The sequence below is a fragment of the Zosterops lateralis genome (assembly GCF_965231275.1).
Source record: "Zosterops lateralis genome assembly, chromosome: 6".
Taxonomy (NCBI): Eukaryota; Metazoa; Chordata; class Aves; order Passeriformes; family Zosteropidae; genus Zosterops; species Zosterops lateralis.
In genome coordinates this window covers 41,018,108-41,036,664 of record NC_139761.1, presented here as the reverse complement: position 1 = coordinate 41,036,664, position 18,557 = coordinate 41,018,108, and the positions used below count along the sequence as shown (strand labels likewise).

The 18,557-nt window shown below is 36.3% G+C and overlaps 1 protein-coding gene across 1 annotated transcript in view; it reads left to right on the top strand.

The window, feature by feature from the left end:
• The window catches only part of EXT2 (exostosin glycosyltransferase 2), a 69,343-nt gene that overhangs the window by 21,985 nt on the left and 28,801 nt on the right, over positions 1 to 18,557 (top strand). The window contains exon 9 of the mRNA XM_083864100.1: positions 10,785 to 10,916. Within this exon, the coding sequence (XP_083720226.1) occupies positions 10,785 to 10,916 (132 nt within the window). The remainder of the gene's footprint in view (positions 1 to 10,784; positions 10,917 to 18,557) is intronic.

The following is an 18,557-nucleotide window of genomic DNA, read 5'->3' as shown; positions in this document are numbered from 1 at the left end:
TGTATTTTACAAGACAGTAGCAACATCTGGCTTTTAAATTAGAAAGGTCTTACATTTTCTATAGAAACAATTTGCTGCCAGATCATCTTTAGCCAGCTTTTCCTTTAATCTTTGTCTGTAAATTATGCAGATATAGTGAATAGTTTCTTAGATACCTGGAGGTAGGAAAATTATGCATCTTTTTAACAAACTGAGTAGTAGACTGTTTTGGCTGTTTTAGGAATATACTATAGTGTCCCTTGGTTTTCAAATGATGTAATTTATATCTGGGGTTTTACCTTTTTTTTTTTTTTTTTTTTTTTTTTAAATTATTATTATTAGCAACAAATTTGAATGCTCTTTAGAAATTAAAATAGCACCTAGCATTAGTTGTCTTTGACTCCTGGTGACTTTATTCTGTAGAGATGCTATGGGCAGAAGGATTGTAGAGGGTGTGCATATTCCAGGATGTTAATGTTGGAGTAGGTAATCATGGATAGAAGTTTGGCTTCATACAGTAAAGTATATCATGCTATTCCAGATGTTTACCAAGAAGAAATATATAACTCTTCTTGATGTATATTGATGATTTTTTCCATGTAATTTTATTTTCAATCCTGTTTCATGGTAGTGTGAATACCACATAGTATTATCACAACCAGCAGTTAATATTCACTTTCCCCATTTCATCAAATAGCCATACAGCCATGTGCAGTTTGAGCCATGAAGGATGAGGTATTTTTATATAGCCTAAGCTAAGATCAGTTATTTTTAAGATGTGGAGGAAAAAACCAGCACCATGTCCTAAATGGAATTTTTCCAGTAGATATGGAAAAAAACCTTCTGACTGCCAGTCCTTCAGCTTTTATCCTCAGAGAAGGCAGTAAGATATATTTGTATTCAAGCAACATTGGCAGTAATGTCTGTGGTTAAACTTGTCCAATGTTGAGAACTGGCTGTATGGGGGTAGTGTATTATGTTTGTGCTTATATAAAACAGAGCTGTATAGCTTACAGGAAACTGAGCAAAACATGCCTTCATCAAAAGGACAAGTTCTTCCTGGTATAGAGCTTAAGCTCTGAAATTGAGGTATGTGCTGATTTTTGACAGCTATAATATGGTGGTAACCTTACCTAGATTTTTTTTCTTCCTTCAAAAAGCTGTCCTTTCATGTGTGTGATTGGCACTGGGCTTGCTTTGTGTTTAGCTTCTCTAATCAAGGGAATTTAAGCTTCTATTCTCCCAGCATTAGTACAGCAGTCATGGGAAATCTCAAACAAGCCAGATCTTATTGCAGCAGTTGACACAAATAAAAGCAGTTGTGCTTTTATTTATTTATTTTTGATGCTGGATGCTGATTAAAAGTTTCCAAGCATCCTTTAGCTATGTTATGAAGCCAACCAGCAGAGAGCAGGGCAGCTGCTGAGGAAGGGAGATGCTGGTGGACACAGGACAAGATCACAGTGGGAAGCATCAGAGTGTGTAACTCAGAAAGCTGGGAAAGGTGTAAACAGATCCCCAATTTATCTATAGGGTGGGCTCTCCAAACACAGTTTTATTGGCCAGTGGCTCCTGCTTTACTAACCTCTAACCTCTGCAGTACTCAGAGGTGCTGCCCACCAGCCAGCCTTGTCTTTGAACCTCCCTTGGCTCCTGCCACCTCAAAGACTTGCAGTCAGATTCCTGTGTTTTGCTTGGGACCTCACCTCTCAGCAGGATGCCTGCAGCAGGGAAAACTGATCTACCCTGAGAACATAGACATATTTGAAGGCAATACCCCTAGGACTAGAAACCTATTGCTTTCAGTTTCAGGAGCTGTCCATCACTTGTCAAGAAATGTGGATAAAACATCTTCCCACCCCCCAACTTCTGGTCATGCAGTAGTTGAATGTTCCCTGCAATTACATATATATATATGTTTTCTCTTATTTTCCAGATTGCTGTTGAATCAGTGATAGCACAATTCTAGCTCACTGTAGGTCTGGTTTTATGTTGAGTGTGTCGAGAACAAACATCATAAGGATGATACAGGTTCAACCATTTTGACTGCTCCCCAGGATAGGTGCGCTTGCCACTTCCTTTACACCAATGGCCTGGTGAAATTGGAGTAATTAGAGAACCATGCAAACTCATGGAAACTGGAGGGAAGAGAGTGGGCTATTTTTTGTGTCTTTACACAATTATTGATGACTACGTAGATATAATGGCTTATCTGGAAGCTAGAGTAGTATCTATTTCTCTTTTTCAGCTGTGTTATTTCTATGGTGTCAACACATGCCGTTTGCTTGTAAATAGGGAGACAAACTGAAAGCTCTTTGAGAGCAAAAGGAATTGAGGAAATGGTAGTAGGTAATTTTTATATAACATGTTTTTAAAGCTCTAAATGCTGCATGAAACTTTGGGGTTTTGTTGGTTGTGGGTTTTTTTTGGTTTTGTTGGTTTTTTCCTCTCACCCTGCTGCTTTTTTTGCTGGCTCTGTCTCCGTATTTTGCAACAGCCACAGCTGAGAATGGGGTGGGTTCCTTGCTGTTCATAGTGCTGGTATCTGTTTGTTGGCTCCATAACTGAAATGTATTTTGACCATGGATTTGTAGGGTGCCAGTACAGTAAGTCAGGTTTCCTGGTTGGTGCAATGTTGCCTTCTGCAACAGAGTTGCTAAGTTGACATACTCATTAATCACAGAAGCAAGTTTGAGGTGCAGAAATATATGGAGGGAGGGAAGAACACCAGTGCTAAGTGGTATTTTTATCTGTTCAAGTCTTGAGTTCTTGCTATTTTTAGAATTAAGTTGCTATCTCTAGGACAAGCAATAGTGGAAATCTGTATTTTAAGGGTAAAGATAATCCAGGATGTCAAAACTATATAAAAAGTTGCCATTTAATGAGAGAGAATGTGAACTCTTTTATTAAAAATACTGTCTTTTGTGTAATGTATTTAAGCAGAAGAAGGCTCTTCATGAGAAGATGAAAACTTTCGAAACACCAAAGCAAAAAGACCTTCAAAACCCACCACCCCTAAAACAAATCAAAAAACCCCTCAAACTCCCAAAGTTATGTAAAAGTGTGGAAGCAAGAGTGAAAATGTTAACTTTAACAGATAAGCTTCTAAGAAGCATTCTTGTATATGCACAGTATGATTTGTGTGTGTAGATTACTACATTTGATGCGATTCTTTTCAAAGCACCAAAGAGGAGAATCTGAGGAAGGCTGCAGTGCAAGAAGCTTAATTTTAATATCTGAGCTTGCACTAACATTTTCTTTTAACTCTTCTAAGAGTCAGCAAGTAGTCTCCAGCAATAAAACTAAGAGTGAGTAGAAGTGAGTTATTCCCAAGTGGCTGGTATCTGAAAGGTAAGATTAGCATTTCGAACTCTGACCTCTGTCCCCTTATGAATTGGCAGCTTCAAAAAGAAAAAGGAAAAAAAGAAGTTTGGATAATGGAAAGATTCAGTTTTCACTCTCTGTTGTATCTGAAGGAGGCAAATGTACTTGTTTCGTAGCTGAAATTACTGCAGCAGAGAATATTGAGCCAAAGGATTAAATCCACTTGCTGCTTCACTTTTGAAGAGATTGTTTTTGAAGCTGAATTACCAGCTTTCGTTAATAAAAACCAGCACCATGAAATGTCTGTCTAGAATCTCTTTCTTAAAATATTTGACTGTAATGAAGCAAATTATTGTTTTGTTTGCTCATACTGCTAAAGTGCCTTGTAATTAAGGAATATTCCTCTATAGGCCACTCATATAATTTGTATAAGTCAAATAGATGAATTGAGTATTTTCAGAGCTTGAGAATTGTGCATAACTCAGAAATATGGAATGAAAGTTAAGAAACAATATTAAAAGAATGATGTCAGATTACATTAGAAGCAAACCTTAATTAACTGGAAATTAATTGTTCTACTGCTCATTCCTCTTTTTTCCCTTGTAGAGGAACTTCTGGTTTGGGGTTCACATAACCCTGATGCTGAATTATGGATTAGTCTTTATCTGAAGTGATCATGGGGCTCCAAAACTTCAGTTCCTTGCTTATCTCCATTTTTTTAAATTTAAAGGTGACGTGCTAATATTCTGAGCACTCTTTATATACTGTCTGCAGTGCTGCTTTTCCTGGTTCAGTCTGCAGTGAGAAACATGCAACACAGCCAGTTTAGGTTGAATTTGAAAGATACTTTTAATCTGATATTCTACAAAACATGAATATCAGAAAACCTTTCCATTTTAGGCAAGTTAGCATGATTCTACTGGTATTTAATTGATTTAATGGATTAGTTTTTAAAATTCCTACATAGTCCATACATGCAGACAAGAAACTAAGTTTTACTTTCAGAATGCAATTTCTAAAGAGTTTACCTCCAGTTTCAGGTAATTGTTCTGGCACCCCAAAAGGGAGATAATTTTTCAGAGCATAGATCTCTTGCTTTTATTCATAGGCTGAAACACGAGTTGTTTTTGAAAAATGTAACTTGCATTTATGTAGCCTAGATTTCCATTTCAAATCTTCATACCTCTCTGGGAAAAATGAGACTACTTCAGGCAGTCTCTATTGAAAACAGAGCTTCAGGGGGAAGAGGGACCATGACCTACAGTTAGTCACTTATTTTTTCTTCTCATGTTCCCTTGCTAAGAGATGAGCAGATTTATCAGAAGGTATTTTAAGGTATCAAAGGTCTAAATTTCTGTCTGAATAATCCTGTTTTTTCCTGCACTGATTACAGAGAGAATGTGCCAGCCAGCCTTAGGTGTGTTGAATGTGATTGAGTGATATTACCATGGGTCCTAAACCAATCAAGCATTTTTTTAATAATCCCAAATTCTTACCATTTTCTAGAAACAACAAAATATTTTTTAATTCTTAATAGTATAAAGTTTTCTGTGGCTTGCTTGTTAGCCTGTGCAAAAAAACCTGCATGGAGAACTGCATGGTAAAAGTAGTATGTGTGATCACTGAGGAAGCTGTTGGAACAGGGAACCAGATGTAGGAACACTAAAACAGTACAGAAAGAGGGTGCAGATTACAATTTATAAATAAGGTCCTCAATCTGAACCCAAAACTTAACTTGGGAAACTTTTTCTAAAATGCATGTTGCTCCAACAGAGTAATTTACCTTGTCTTCAGTTCCAGTTTGCAGGGGAGATCAGTAGGGCTCTTGAGAGCTCAGGTTTGCTATCTGACTATTATATGATATCAGCTGTATTTCATATGCGTCTTGAATATAGGGCAAATATATAAAAATTCAGTTTATCTTGAACCTCAGTAGCCCATTTAATCCTACTGGCCAATGGAAGTAGTTTAGGAGTAGAGGAGGTTGCCTAGGACCAATCTGAGTAGTTTACTCAATGGGAAATAATGTGCTATGTCTCAGTTACTTAGAAAATGTTTGATTGTATTACAGTATGACATATAATTTTAACAGGTCTTTGTTGATGCACTTCCATGAGTTCCAGAGCTGTCAGATGCACAGCTGAGCTGTAGATATTTACTGTAATATCTTTTATATTCCTGTTAAAGGTACACGTTTTAGCAAAGGGTTACTGCAGTCAGTTACTTCAGTTACTTAGCAAAATATTTTATTAAAGTTTCTATTTACAAATAAAAAAAAGAAGATTAAGCTATTGGGTTTTTTTTCTGTTCTATCCATCTCAAAATCTGAAAGGTTCACAACATCTCTTTGAGGTCAATATTACACATACTGCTGAGAAGCTGCAGTAGAAGCAAGAAATACAATAAATGCCAAACTTTTATCTGTAAATAAGTAACACAATCAGGGTTAAAAGTAAGATCACCAAGTTTCCAGGCCAGTGCTGTTGCAGCAGGTAGGCCAAACTCTTTTGCTTGGCTAGACTTCTGGGAGTGAAAACCAGGAACACCAAGAGCCATTAAGAAGGGAAAGCGTTTAAGTGGAGTCACCATAGGTGGTGTGAAAATGGTTGTACTTCAAGGCCTTGTAAAGCCTTTCAAGGCATTTTGGAAGCACTGAACTGCTGCAGTGGAGCAGAATATCACAGCATCATGGCGCCTGACCTAAAAGTTGAAAAAAGTGGTGGTTTATGGGCAGTTAAATTTTACTACTCTTTTGCGAATTTTGGTTTTTTCCCCTCTTTCTACTTTTATGAACTCCCACCAAATCATGGGCTGTGAAAACTCAGAAGGCTAGAAAGTTCCTTTCATGGACTGTTTTGCCCTTGATCTAAATGTTGCAGAAGGTAGTCCTTTCCTTGCCTTATGCCCAGTGTTGTTTTTTTTTCACAAACCAATGGAAAAGTTTACATTGATCTGTCCTGCACTCTATACGAGAGCACCATTAATGGCATTAACACTAGAACTTATAAACATTATATGAATAGACTCTGTAACCTGATGCTATGTTGGCTTGTAAAGAGCTTATAAAGAGATGCTAGGCCCCCAAGTGTGTTTATTTCTAAGGAAAATAACACCTTACCTAAATAAGTGTTACTTTCTGTGAGTAGGCTGCCTTGTTGCTGAATGCTGCTGCCTGTCATCTGATATGAAAATATAGGTGCAAATGGTCCCTTCCCAAGCTCTTGCCTGTGCTGGTATGTACTGAATATTGTCAGTTTAGTTTCTTTCTGATTGAACTAAATCCTGGAACTGAAAACAAGTGGAACTGAACTTTTGGGCTGGATTCTTGCTTACTTGGTTTAAGGAACATCTGTCTTACAGATATTGCTATTCTTTCTCAAGGTGCATGTGTATTTCTAGAGATAAATTGATAGCACTACATTATGTTAAGAAATTTTGGCCTTTACAAAAAGTGATGGGTTTTCATGGCTGATCTACTGAGGATGCAGCAGTTGAAAGTGGGTCAGGAGGAGGGAAGAAAGGAAGGGCAACAACTTACTACTGCTTACTGGCTGCCCATGTTTGTGAACTTGGTCTGCAGAACTCACTGCTTGGCAAGAGGGGAGAATGTGGTCTCCAATTCCTTCAATCTTTGGCTTCCATAATGGAGTTGTCATGGCTTTGTTAAATTTACTGCAGAAATTGAATTCAGATGAACTAATTTCATGGGCAATCTATTGTGTAATGAGAACTTCCAGTCACTTCCAACCCATTGGGCAACCCAATAATACAATGTATTTCTCATTGTCAGTCAAGTCATACAGTACGCTAGATTTGACTCTTCCAAGCATTGGAAAACTGTTTTCGAAAGTAATGCTGTTCTGTCTTTCATTTTGGATCTATCCTAGATTTTCTATTTATCCAGAAATTTAGATGGAGAAGAGAAATTATATTTCTTCCTTCTGTTTTCAATTCCTTGTAAACCATACAGGTTAATGTACATTGATCTGTGTTGTCTTGGCAGTCGTACAAAGTAGATGTTTGATCTCTGTTAACCACCCAGGTTACCCATGGCTTAAGCAATATTTAGGTGTATACAAAGCTAGCTTTCTCTACAAGTCTCTGGTCTACACAGTGTGTTTCCTTAGGAAAATCTGGAAACCTCATCAAGCAGGCTTGTAGAGTACTAGAAGCTAATTTCAGTTCAAGTTGAAAGGAGAAGTCTGACTTTATCGTAGTTGTAGTCTGTGTGTAATCAATGCTATGTGAAAGCCAAGGTCTGCACTTACAGATTGTTTATTTCAAGATCCTGAAAGGCATTCAGGTAGCTCTAATTAGTGTATTACAATTTCCATACCTTAAAAACATTGGTTAGTGTATTAAAGTTACTCTTGAGTTTTCAGGATTCATAGATATGGAAAAGAGAAACAGAGAGCTCAGTAAAGCTATGTAAGAATAATAAGAAAGTTGGCATAGGAGTCTGGAAGAGAAACCTTTTTTTGTTGTTGTTGTTGTTATTCTCTCCTGTATCACAAATGTGTTCATGGGATTTCTATCTCCTCTATTTCTTACATTCCAACATAAGCTTTTCAACCTCACCAAGCAGAGTAGAAAATACGTCTCAAATGGAATCAACATACATCTTCCCAATAGAAAACTTTCCCAAAATATTTAGTAACTCAGCATGTGGAGCAGCAGACGCTAGCAAGCCATGTTAATCAGTTCTGCTTTATAAAAGCAAACAAGGTGGGGAGGAAGTAATGAGACCCTGAAACATCTGTTTGGGGACTTCAAATCCCCTTAGAAGGTTTTGAGTTCTGCCTTAAAGAAACACAACTCCAAAAATATTACAACCAACTGTGGGAACATTTTATGGCTCTTTACAAAAAATTAATTACATAAATATTAGTCTATAAAACATAAATTCCCTCTGCCCTCTTCTCCAGATTTGCTTCTGGTATAAAGGTGTAATCTTCCCTGACATTACAAGCATTCTTTGAGCAAAGAGAAACTAGATCAGATCCATCTTAGTTTTGCTGAAGGAAGAAAAAAATCTTTGATTTTTATGAAGCTAGATAATAATAGATATTACAGTATTAATAACTAATCTTAGAACATTATAGGAATGCTATAATTTAATAACAATGGAATACATAATCCTGTATTTCACACTATTAATAGTTACTTAATTGTTTATAAAGCTATACATTAAAAGGCTACATAAAATAGTTTCTCCTTTCTACTTAGTGCTGCTTACAGCAATTGTTCTGAACTGTTGTCTATCATGAAAACAAAAATTGGAAACCTTTTTAGCATAGTTGAAAAGAAAAGTTAGCTGTTCTGGTCTATTTTAATTCTTAATCTGCTTCTGGGTTTTTTTTTTTAAGATAGTTTGCTGTTTGATTATATTTTTTTCTTAAGGGAAAGGACATGGGGAAAGAAATGTTAATGCTTTTGCTTAGCATGTAGTGTTTGCTTTATTTAGTGTCTTTTTACTTATTCCTACCCGTTTATATAATTCTTCTGCTATTACACTTGAATGTGATAGTAATTTTGTTCTGTGTTCTTGGTAATCAGCCTGTTATCCAGCTGTTAAATCCTATCATGAAGGGAAATAAGGAGAGGGAAGTGATTCCAGTCTAAACTGCAGTTGCTTTTTACTCTCTCTGGATAACAAGTAGTGTCACTTTGGACATACCCATCACTCACTGTAGTAGAATTTTGAAATAGCCTGAAATTGTCAGAGTTATGGCTGTTTGCACTGTAAGTGTAGTGCTTCAGAGAGCACTAATATCTTTCCTAGTTTTCTTTTTAAATTGTAACATGGATTTTTTCATCTTAAATATTTACAGAAATATTCTGCAGAATCTGTTTTACAGTTTGGTGGGTTTTTTTTAGAGTAGACTTTTAGGACTGTTGGTTCGGCAACAAGTCTGTAGTTCTAAATCCCACAGCTTACACTTGGAGTAAAGTACAGGGTAGCATAAGCATGAATATGTCCAAGTTTGTGCTTATAGTCTTTCCTCTATCCTGTTATTTAGTCTAGGAATATCTAAAAGGAAATGTATATGCAAGAATCACTGTGTGTCTTCTATTAAAAACTACCAACCCACAGAGTGAGATCTGTTGGCATTTGTTAACAACAGATAAACAAGGGTCATTTTTGGTTCATCCTAAGATCTGTACCTTCAGAAACTTGGCATTCCTTCAGTAATTAAATAGGGTAAATAATACAGGAACTAAATAAGGTAAATAATATCATTTAATATTTTCATAGCGTGTTATTAAAACTGGCTTGTCTGCAGAGGCTTTTTGCTATTTAAGAAATCTGTAGCGAGAGTAAAATAGCACTTGCCCAAATTTTTGTATTGTCTTCAGCTATGTCATGACTGAAAACTTTTAAAGGTTCCAATTAATGAAAAAATGCATTTGTTTTAATTGGCCTACTTCCTAGATGCAAGCACATACTCTTATAGTTGTTAATTAACCATAGGGAGATTGCAAATTAAATTAATTTCTGGGAAGTTCAAGGTGCTGCAGTTTCTGAAGAAAGGTAAGGTTGAAAAAAAAAAATCATATCTTTTTGGCCAGAACTCTTGAACTACATGGTTTGGTTAAGCATATTTCCTTCTGGGTTGGATGGGGACCTACAGGATCATTTTGTAGTTCTAGGGATTGAAAAAGTATGTTTATATCTCTTAACAGAGAGTCAGATAAGTCAGCATTTTCATTTCCAAACCCCTGCTTTTCTTCTATCATTTCTGCCTTATACAGAAACTGGGACAAGATGAAAACTTGTACAGGCCCTTAGTTTTAGAACAACTCATCTGTGAAATTCAGAGCACCTGTGTATAACAATCTCATGCTTCATTTCAGCAGCTTTTCATTGTGCTAGAAATTAGCCTGGATTAATGACTGTAATAAATTAGCACATACATGAATTTTTATGTGAAAATCATAATCATTTACTTGTATAAATAATATTTGTTTTCTTGGAAGACTTGGGAAGCTATTAGTCTGGTAGGATTCATGACTACTGAAATTCTCTTATCTGATCTAATGTCTCTAATACTGATGTTAAAAAGGCTGAATGCTTTTATTTGGTTATTTAATTGCACAGTGGATTCCTTTGCCTTAGAAAAAATGGAGTATAACAGTAATTTATTTTGTTTTATGATCAAACTGCTTTTGACATTTTTCAGGAGGAAAACATGATAAAAATGTGAAAATACTTGATTCCTTCAAATATTTTTGTTCTGTTTAATCATTTGCAAAATAATGCTGCTGTTTCTTTTTATTGGCTATGAGTCCTTTTAAGGGGTGGAGTTGAGTTCGAAGCCTTCAGGCTTTATGGAAATACTCTATGTACAATAAACATGCCTCCTAATTTAATTTCCACCTGACCCGTAGACTGCATGGAACAGATTGTGCATTGCAAGCCAAAGTTGATTATTAAGCACTAGATCTGTACAATGTGAAAGTGAATTTTATTCTCTTTACAGGCAAGGTGGTTTTGGGAAGCATATTTTCGATCGATGAAAGCAATCGCTCTCGCTACTCTTCAGATTATCAATGATAGAATTTACCCATATGCTGCCATTTCTTATGAAGAATGGAATGATCCTCCAGCTGTGGTAAGTAGATTCATTTGATTTACAAATTGTGGTTTTGGATTTTTTTCTTATATAAAAGGTATGTGCTGTGAAACCTGGTAGTAATTCTGTGTCTGAGTTTGTGTGTGTATGTGTTGTGCTGGTAACTTGCACAGATGAAGCTAATATATTTTGTGACAACTAGCAAAATAACTAGCAGTTTGTTTTATGTCCTGGCACTAAGATGAGAACTTTTAACTTTTGCTATTGCACACATTAAATTGCTTCCTTGTTTGTTTATTTATTTATTTATTTACTTTTCCTTGATGCACATACACACACACACTCTTTTCTTTATTTCTGTTTAATTCAGGGAGAGTTTGAAGCACTGTATATATTCAGACACAGTCTGTATGACTCCAGAGAAAATAGTGGAAATGCTGAAGATCTCAAAAAATCTGCAAGGATCTTTAATGCAATTCTTTTGAAATAGCTAATTATTCTTGTGCCTACAATTTTCTCTATGTTATTTCTTAACAATTTCTCTTATACAGAAACTGATGATCAAATTTTTACTCTTCCTTTTTTTTTTTTTTTTTTTTTTTTTTTTTGGCCTGTTTTCGGTTTAATTTTAAGTTTCACTGGTTGAACTCACTGCTGTTAAGAGAAAACAGTGCAGTATTAATTAACCTCCTGCACCAAGCAGCTGGTTCTGATTTTTTACTATATAAAAGCCTGTGGATGATTTTCACTCATAATCAGTTAATTTTCTCTATGTCAAAATATAAAAAATAGTTTTGTTTTACTAATAAAACCAAACTTGTTAACTGTCTTGCTTTATGATAGTTTAGAGAAAGAAAGGTGGGAGGAGTACTGGGCAGAAGTAAAGTGTGTTTTACCTTAAACTCCTCAGACGAATGGAGTGTGAACAGTTGCTGATGAACAGTTAGAAGCTCATTGCTGTGCTTTAGAAGTTGTGTTTCCATTGCCTAGCCAAAGGCATTAATAATCTCCTGTTTTCTTGGAGAGGAAATGTGGCCCTGGTCAGTATTTAAGGAAGAAATTAAACTGCACAAGTGTGTACTCCACAAGAAGGGAATCAGAATAGCTTAACACCTTTACAATTATGGTAGCAGAACCAGGCACGTTTAAACACACTTAGTGAAATGAAGAAAATGCTTTACAGATTACTCAGTCTTTAAAGGGAACCTAAAACCACCTCCTGGATTCGCTCCTGCCTAATATCCACTTTGTAGCACTGTTACAATTTCTAGTCTGCCTGGAAGAAACATTATAGTTGGAAGGACTTAGATATGTACATTTGAGGTAGCAGGAAATGGCAACTATGTCCTCTAACTTTGATAAGAAGGCAAAGTAACTAATGTCCTTTTTGTTTGCAAAAAATTGCTATGTTCTTGTCTAAATAAACTCTATAACTGAAGCTTTTAAAGAAAATTATTTTAGGTCAGTCTCAGGGCTGGAATATAGCTAATGGTTAAAATAAACGCCTGAGAGTTAACATTATTATCACAGTGAAAAGTGTGAATAACTGTGATAAATTCTTATGTTACTGCCCAGAACTAACCTCCAGAACTTGCCATGTGTATTCTGCCTTCAAACTCAGCTGACTCAGCAGCCAGTTCCTTTAGCTCTGCTTGTTGTTCCATGTGATGCTGTGGTCAGTAGGGATTAAGTGCAATGCTCTTCTGTATGCTTTTGTTCCTGTTACATGGTTTCAATAGGAACACAAAGGTGCAGAAAGAGTATGTAGAAATTGTAGGCACATTAACAAGAGGTGCACAGGTGCAATCCTTGTTTTAAGGGGTTACTGAAATTAGCCAGAAATTTCTTTAATCAGTACAAGGCTGTTCATAGGGCTCAGATCCCTGTGCTCTCAATAGTGAGGTTTTGAAAATGAGAGAACAGATTTGCCTATGGGATATTGATACAGGAAAATGCCAGGTTTAAGGGATTTGTGAATTTACTTGCTAGGACAAATTCACCTAACAGAAAGAAGAGCTTTCTGTGCAAGATTTTTATGCAGAGAAGGACATTTAGAAAGAACCATGGTTGCTTACCTGTCTGCCTTCTTGGTTTAGGATGGGGGTTTTTTTCGTGTATGCTTATAGGGCTTAATTTTTCTTAGTAGGTCACTAGAATCCTGCGAAATAACAGAAAAAGTTTGGTAAAATGTTCTGGATACTAATTGTTGTGCTGCTCAATTGTTACAACTGCTTCAGGTGTTAGACAAAGCAGTATAATCATTGTTTCTACTTTGACAATTAGGATAGCTTATAACTCTCCAAGGTGCACAATATATTTTGCATTTTGTTGAAGTATTGTAGCTTCGTGTGTTTTCTTCCAGAATTAGATTGATCATCATGATTTCAGCCTTTTTCTATGTTTTTATATAGTTCTTCCATTTAGTATTTTGATTGTAGTATATTAGACTAGATTCTATTTTGAGTTAGCAAACACTTAGCAGATGGCAGCATGTAAGTATTCTAGATAAAAGAGATTTTTAGAGGTCTCAAATGTTCAATTAAGTAAGTTTGTAACAGCAGCACACATGAGGAAAAAGCTGAGAAAGCTGCATCTTTCACAAAAGGCTGTCCCAAATTTGATGTCAATTGCAAAGTAGGATTGATAGCCTTCTCCTTGCTTTTCTTTGAGCTCAGATACTTTAAAATAGGAATTAAGACATAGTTACAAGCATAATAATTATTACTCTTTTTTCACTGCAAAATTGCATTGATTGCATTGATTTGATTTTTGTATCCCCCCCATATGAGGGGATGGCTGTTACCTTGTACAGTCAGCATGAAAATGATACTTGCTTAAAATTAGTGAGGCATACTCATGGCTAGGTCTGCACATGGATAAGCTTTATTCCTGTTCCTCAGATAATTCTCAAGTCTCAACACAAAGAAACATCAGCCCATCTTGTGTTGAGTTTGTAATTTCCCAAACATCTTAAGCCACTATAGTAGGTACTGCTGCCCAGAGGAGCAGTCCTGCACTCTTCTACACTTGGGTAACAGTTTCCTCTTTCATGTGCAACCTTTTTTTTTGATATTTCTATTTCACTTGTGGTGAATTAGCCAAAATAATGTTCCTTATATAAAACTTATGAGGCAAGAGAAAAAAGAGTGGGAGTGCATGCAAGGGAGGGACTAGGTGGCTTGAAGGCTGCTTTTCTTGGCATTAGTTTGACTTATATTGGCTCAAAATATTAGTAAGACTGTTGCCTGAGTATCTTCACCAGAGTGTCGATCCAGCAGTGGTACAGGAGGGTGTTTTTCCAGGAGGGAGTATAAGGTATGCAGAAGATAAATGCATGTACAGTTAATTCCGTACTGAGTACATTGCACAGGGGATCCAAGCAGTTTTATGTGTTTTTATGAGCTGACTGAAGTCTGTTGGCCTTTCTCAAAGAAAAAAAAAAAGTTATAAAGTGGATTATTTTTCTACTTATTCACTGCCCTTTTGAGGAAGTGGAAGACTAGTAGCATATAACATGCTAATATGTGATGGAATAATACTTTGAATAAAAATGCACTATGACATATTTCCTCCTTTTAATGAAGAGGAACAAATGATACTTTTGGGGCCTGAAATTCACTGCTGGACTACTTGAACCCTTAATGTCTCAGACATTTTTTTTGCAAGCATGGGTGTTTAATGTCTTTTGTATTTTTTGGCCCAACCATTATCCATTAAGCAAAGGCAATCAGTTATGTCCAAGTAAGCCAGAAAATGACTGATTCTATGGTGTGCATTTTGATTGTTACCAGTTTGGGCTCGATTAGAAATAATGACTTGGGCTTGAGATGTGATCTGTTACCTTCAAAGAAGTACTTTGTTATGCTCTAATAGAGGTAAATTACTTCCTCACTTATGCTTCGTTGTAGATTGCTTAAATTCTCCTCTTCACCTTATACCTCACTAATATATATGGGTTTCTGAAAAAGGAATAAGACAGATTTTTTTCAGAATTCTTCAGCTGCTTTTGTTGAAATTCTTTCCAGCCTGTTTATAGTGTAGACCTATGAAACATTAGATGGTTTTTTTGTCAGGGGCTGCTTTTGAGCTCTGACCTTGGATGATACAGACGGGAGTTTAATAATCACTTGAGAATATCAGTATGCGAACAACAAACATACCAGATTTCATTTCTTCCAGTGAGGCAGAAAACAGCACCATCATTTGGTGTAGACTAAAATAGCAGAATTATCTTAGTGCCCAGAATGCCATTCATTTAGCAAAGCCTAAGTAAGATGTTAATTTACAGAACACTTTGTGGGTCCTGCCAATTACAAGACACTTGACACTTGTTAAAAAATTAAACTATTCCAAACCTCTTTGACTAATGTTTTATAGTCCTCAGTCTACAGAGAATTCTACTGTTATAACTGTGCTTCCCTCCTAGTAACATTTGTCATCTCCAAAGCGTTAAGCAAATATTAACATACACTTTTTTATCTACCTATAAATGAGAATAAGCTAGCACTTTTCTGGGCCGTGCATATCTGGTATTTTTTCCATTGAACAGTATTAGATTTCTGTTTCTGTTGTATTTTCCAGCTACCCGTTCAATGGTTTCCATCAGCTGGATCAAATCTGGCTTTATTTATTATTAAGAAGATAGGTATTCTTTTTTATATTAAATAAATTTCAGTTTATCGATTTTTTTGTTTTGTTTTGTTTTGGTATTATGGACTGGTTGAATATTCCACGTACTCAGATATAAAAAAAATTATTTTTATGTCAGTGTGAAACATGAATTAACAGTTGGTTCTTAAATTTACCTGCCTAGAGGTTAGGATACTTTTCTTACACAGTGGATCATTCTACAGTAGGTAGAAGTTCCTGTCTGTCGTGTGAGGAGGGTTTATGGTGTTCATTAAAACATGAAACGATGGCTACTGCAGCTTCATTTGTAATTCTGTTGGGTGTAAGCACTTTGATTGGCTCTGGACAAGTAGGGAGGGTTAATTCCTTTGGGTTTGCCCTGTGACAACTTGAGGATGGGAAGCGTGATGAAATACTTTCTCCAAGTATTGAATTGAAACTTACCATAAATAATTGGAGAAAAATAGAATAAATCAAGGCTTTTTTTGGTCTGGTAATTCATAATTGAAACCATATTGAGGTTAGATTGACTTTTAGAACAACTTAGCTGAAAAAGCCTTAACCACAGTGGCAGGGGATTATATCTCTGTTTTGCTTAGATGTATAGGACTGCTCAGCTACTAAGTTCAACACACTGCTGTCCTTACCTCTGTGCTTTTAAAAGACAGTGAATTGTTGTTCAGACTATGTGGTTTTACTAATACATAGTTTACAACAAGCAGGCTAGATATTGAAAATAAAATGCACAGATGAGAAAGCTCACAATCTTCTTCATGGGAGCAGTGAAATTTTATTCTTCTTAAGTGCTGTTGCTGAGTTTTCCCGCTAAATGATAGCTGGGAAATTCTTGATTCGTCTTTAATGTGGAACATCTTACACAGCCTTGTTTTCCCAGTGACCATTCTGTGATGATGTTTCTCATGTGTCTACTGTACCTTTCTTCAAGTCTCTTTCAATGATGAACAGCCAGTCAAGAAGTTTTTGGCATAGAACAGAGTCTTTGTTATCTCTGATGCTTTAGCAGTATCTTTGAGGTTCCATAGAATTTAAATATTAAGATTGTCCATTTCTCAGTCCAGTTGTATTCATTGATGTTGTGAAGCTCCCCCCATCTCCCTTCTGTACCCAGCTATGAAAGGTCTGTTATAAACTTCCCTGCTAAGTTGAACCTGAAGACTCTACATCAAGTCCAGCCTGAAGCTTCCAACATCATGAGGATTCAGGTCCTTTGATACATCGTCCCTAATGTGTTTATTTTTCTTGAAGTAGAATCAGGTTGTTTTTAATGACCAAAGGAGGACAATATTTGACTGCCTATAGTAAGGGAAGGTGCCTTGTTTCTAAGGCATTATTACACTTTTAGAAAGCACACTTGTAGAAAGCATGCACAGCACAGCTGCAGCAGTCTGAATCCTTATGTACATACATAACCATTTCTGACTTCTCTCTTCCAGCTTCAGGCTATTCCCAAGTTCTCACTGTCACTCACATTCCAGTACTTTAGATTTTCATATGAACTGCAAAGACCTGTCAGACAACTGAGACTGCGAGACTTAAGTGACATGAAACTAACTCTTAGGAAACTAACATTTCAATTTGATCCTTTTTGCCCATAAAAATGATTCACAGCAAGTAATCTATTAATCTTGGATTAATTATCCTGGCTCTTCTAATGATATTAACTGGGAGGGCGACAGTGAAGGGTTGTCTTATCCATAGCTGAGTGTCAGCACTTTGTCAAAGAAAGGTGATGGATGATTAATCTACTGTTGCTGTTTGCTCTCATCTCTGAGAGTGAAAGTTCCTGTGAATTTCCGTCAAGAATGTTAATAAAGATGGGAATGGAGCAAATGTGCCTTCGTCACTTGGTTGCTTGAGCAGTGACTGGGAGAACCCATCCCTATGTCATTAGCCATTTCATGCTTTGCTGCCATAATGGAGATTTAATTAGGTTGCTGTTGTATTAATTGCCTGTATGGTTTGCTTTTCCTAAGCAGAAATCTGGAAGACTTTAGCAAATTATGGAGGCTTGAATTTGCCTGATTTCCTGCAGAAAGTGGGGTCAATAGGTCTCAGACTGTAGACACACTCTTCAGGCAGGCAGCAGGGGGTTGGCTCTTAATGGCACTTGAGAGATGCTTAATTGCCTTTTTGAAATGTTTTTCCCAAATGAGAGGCATGGTTCTCCCATCCATTAGTGCGTGTCTACAGGCTTTTCCCTCCCTCCATCATCTTTTAGTAGGTGCAGAAGCAAAACCTTCTTAAAAGTTGCCTTATTTTTCCTAAGTTATGACCAGCAGGGGAGAATTTTCATGCCTTTCTGAAAGTAGTAGAAGTTGAGATTTAAGGAATGTACCTAAAATTTAAGTTTAAAAGAGAAATTCATGACCATTTTATGTACATATGCATGTGCTTGCACACATATGCATGATATATTTCCTTCTGTAAGTACCTAGAATAGTCTTAGATTATGGAAAAGGAATAATCCTTTCCAAAAGATATTATAGCAAGCAATTTGTTAGGAAATGCTGCAGACAGAGAGAAAACGTTTCTAGAAAAACTTCAAATGGGAGCCATTAATCTTGGTAGCAATTCTCACCCATAAGTGATAAATAAAACATTGTCTGCAGATGGCTCTACCAGTTATTTCTTCTTGTAGGACAGAAACATAATATTTTCTTGGCACTCTGATTATGATGTTAGACCTCTGTTTCAAGTATTAATGAAAGGAGGTTTCTGAGAGTTGTGTTAAGAAGCTGCTTGACATTACCAGGGTCATTCGGATAATAGCAGTCTTGGGGTGGGGGTTGTGTGGAAATAAGTCTGTAGTAAAGCTTTAATGAGGTGGATTATGCTCTGGCAACATTTAGGTTGTGATTTGCTGTAGGAATTATTGAAGCCACAGCAAAATCAGAGGGCTGTCCCCATCTGCCACTAGTCATCTTGTACAACTAGCAAAGTATGTAGAAATGATTTGATTTTAGAAAATGTAATAGTCTGAAAACAGATTTTTGTCTGCATTTATCAGTTGCTGAAGTAATGGATGTTTAT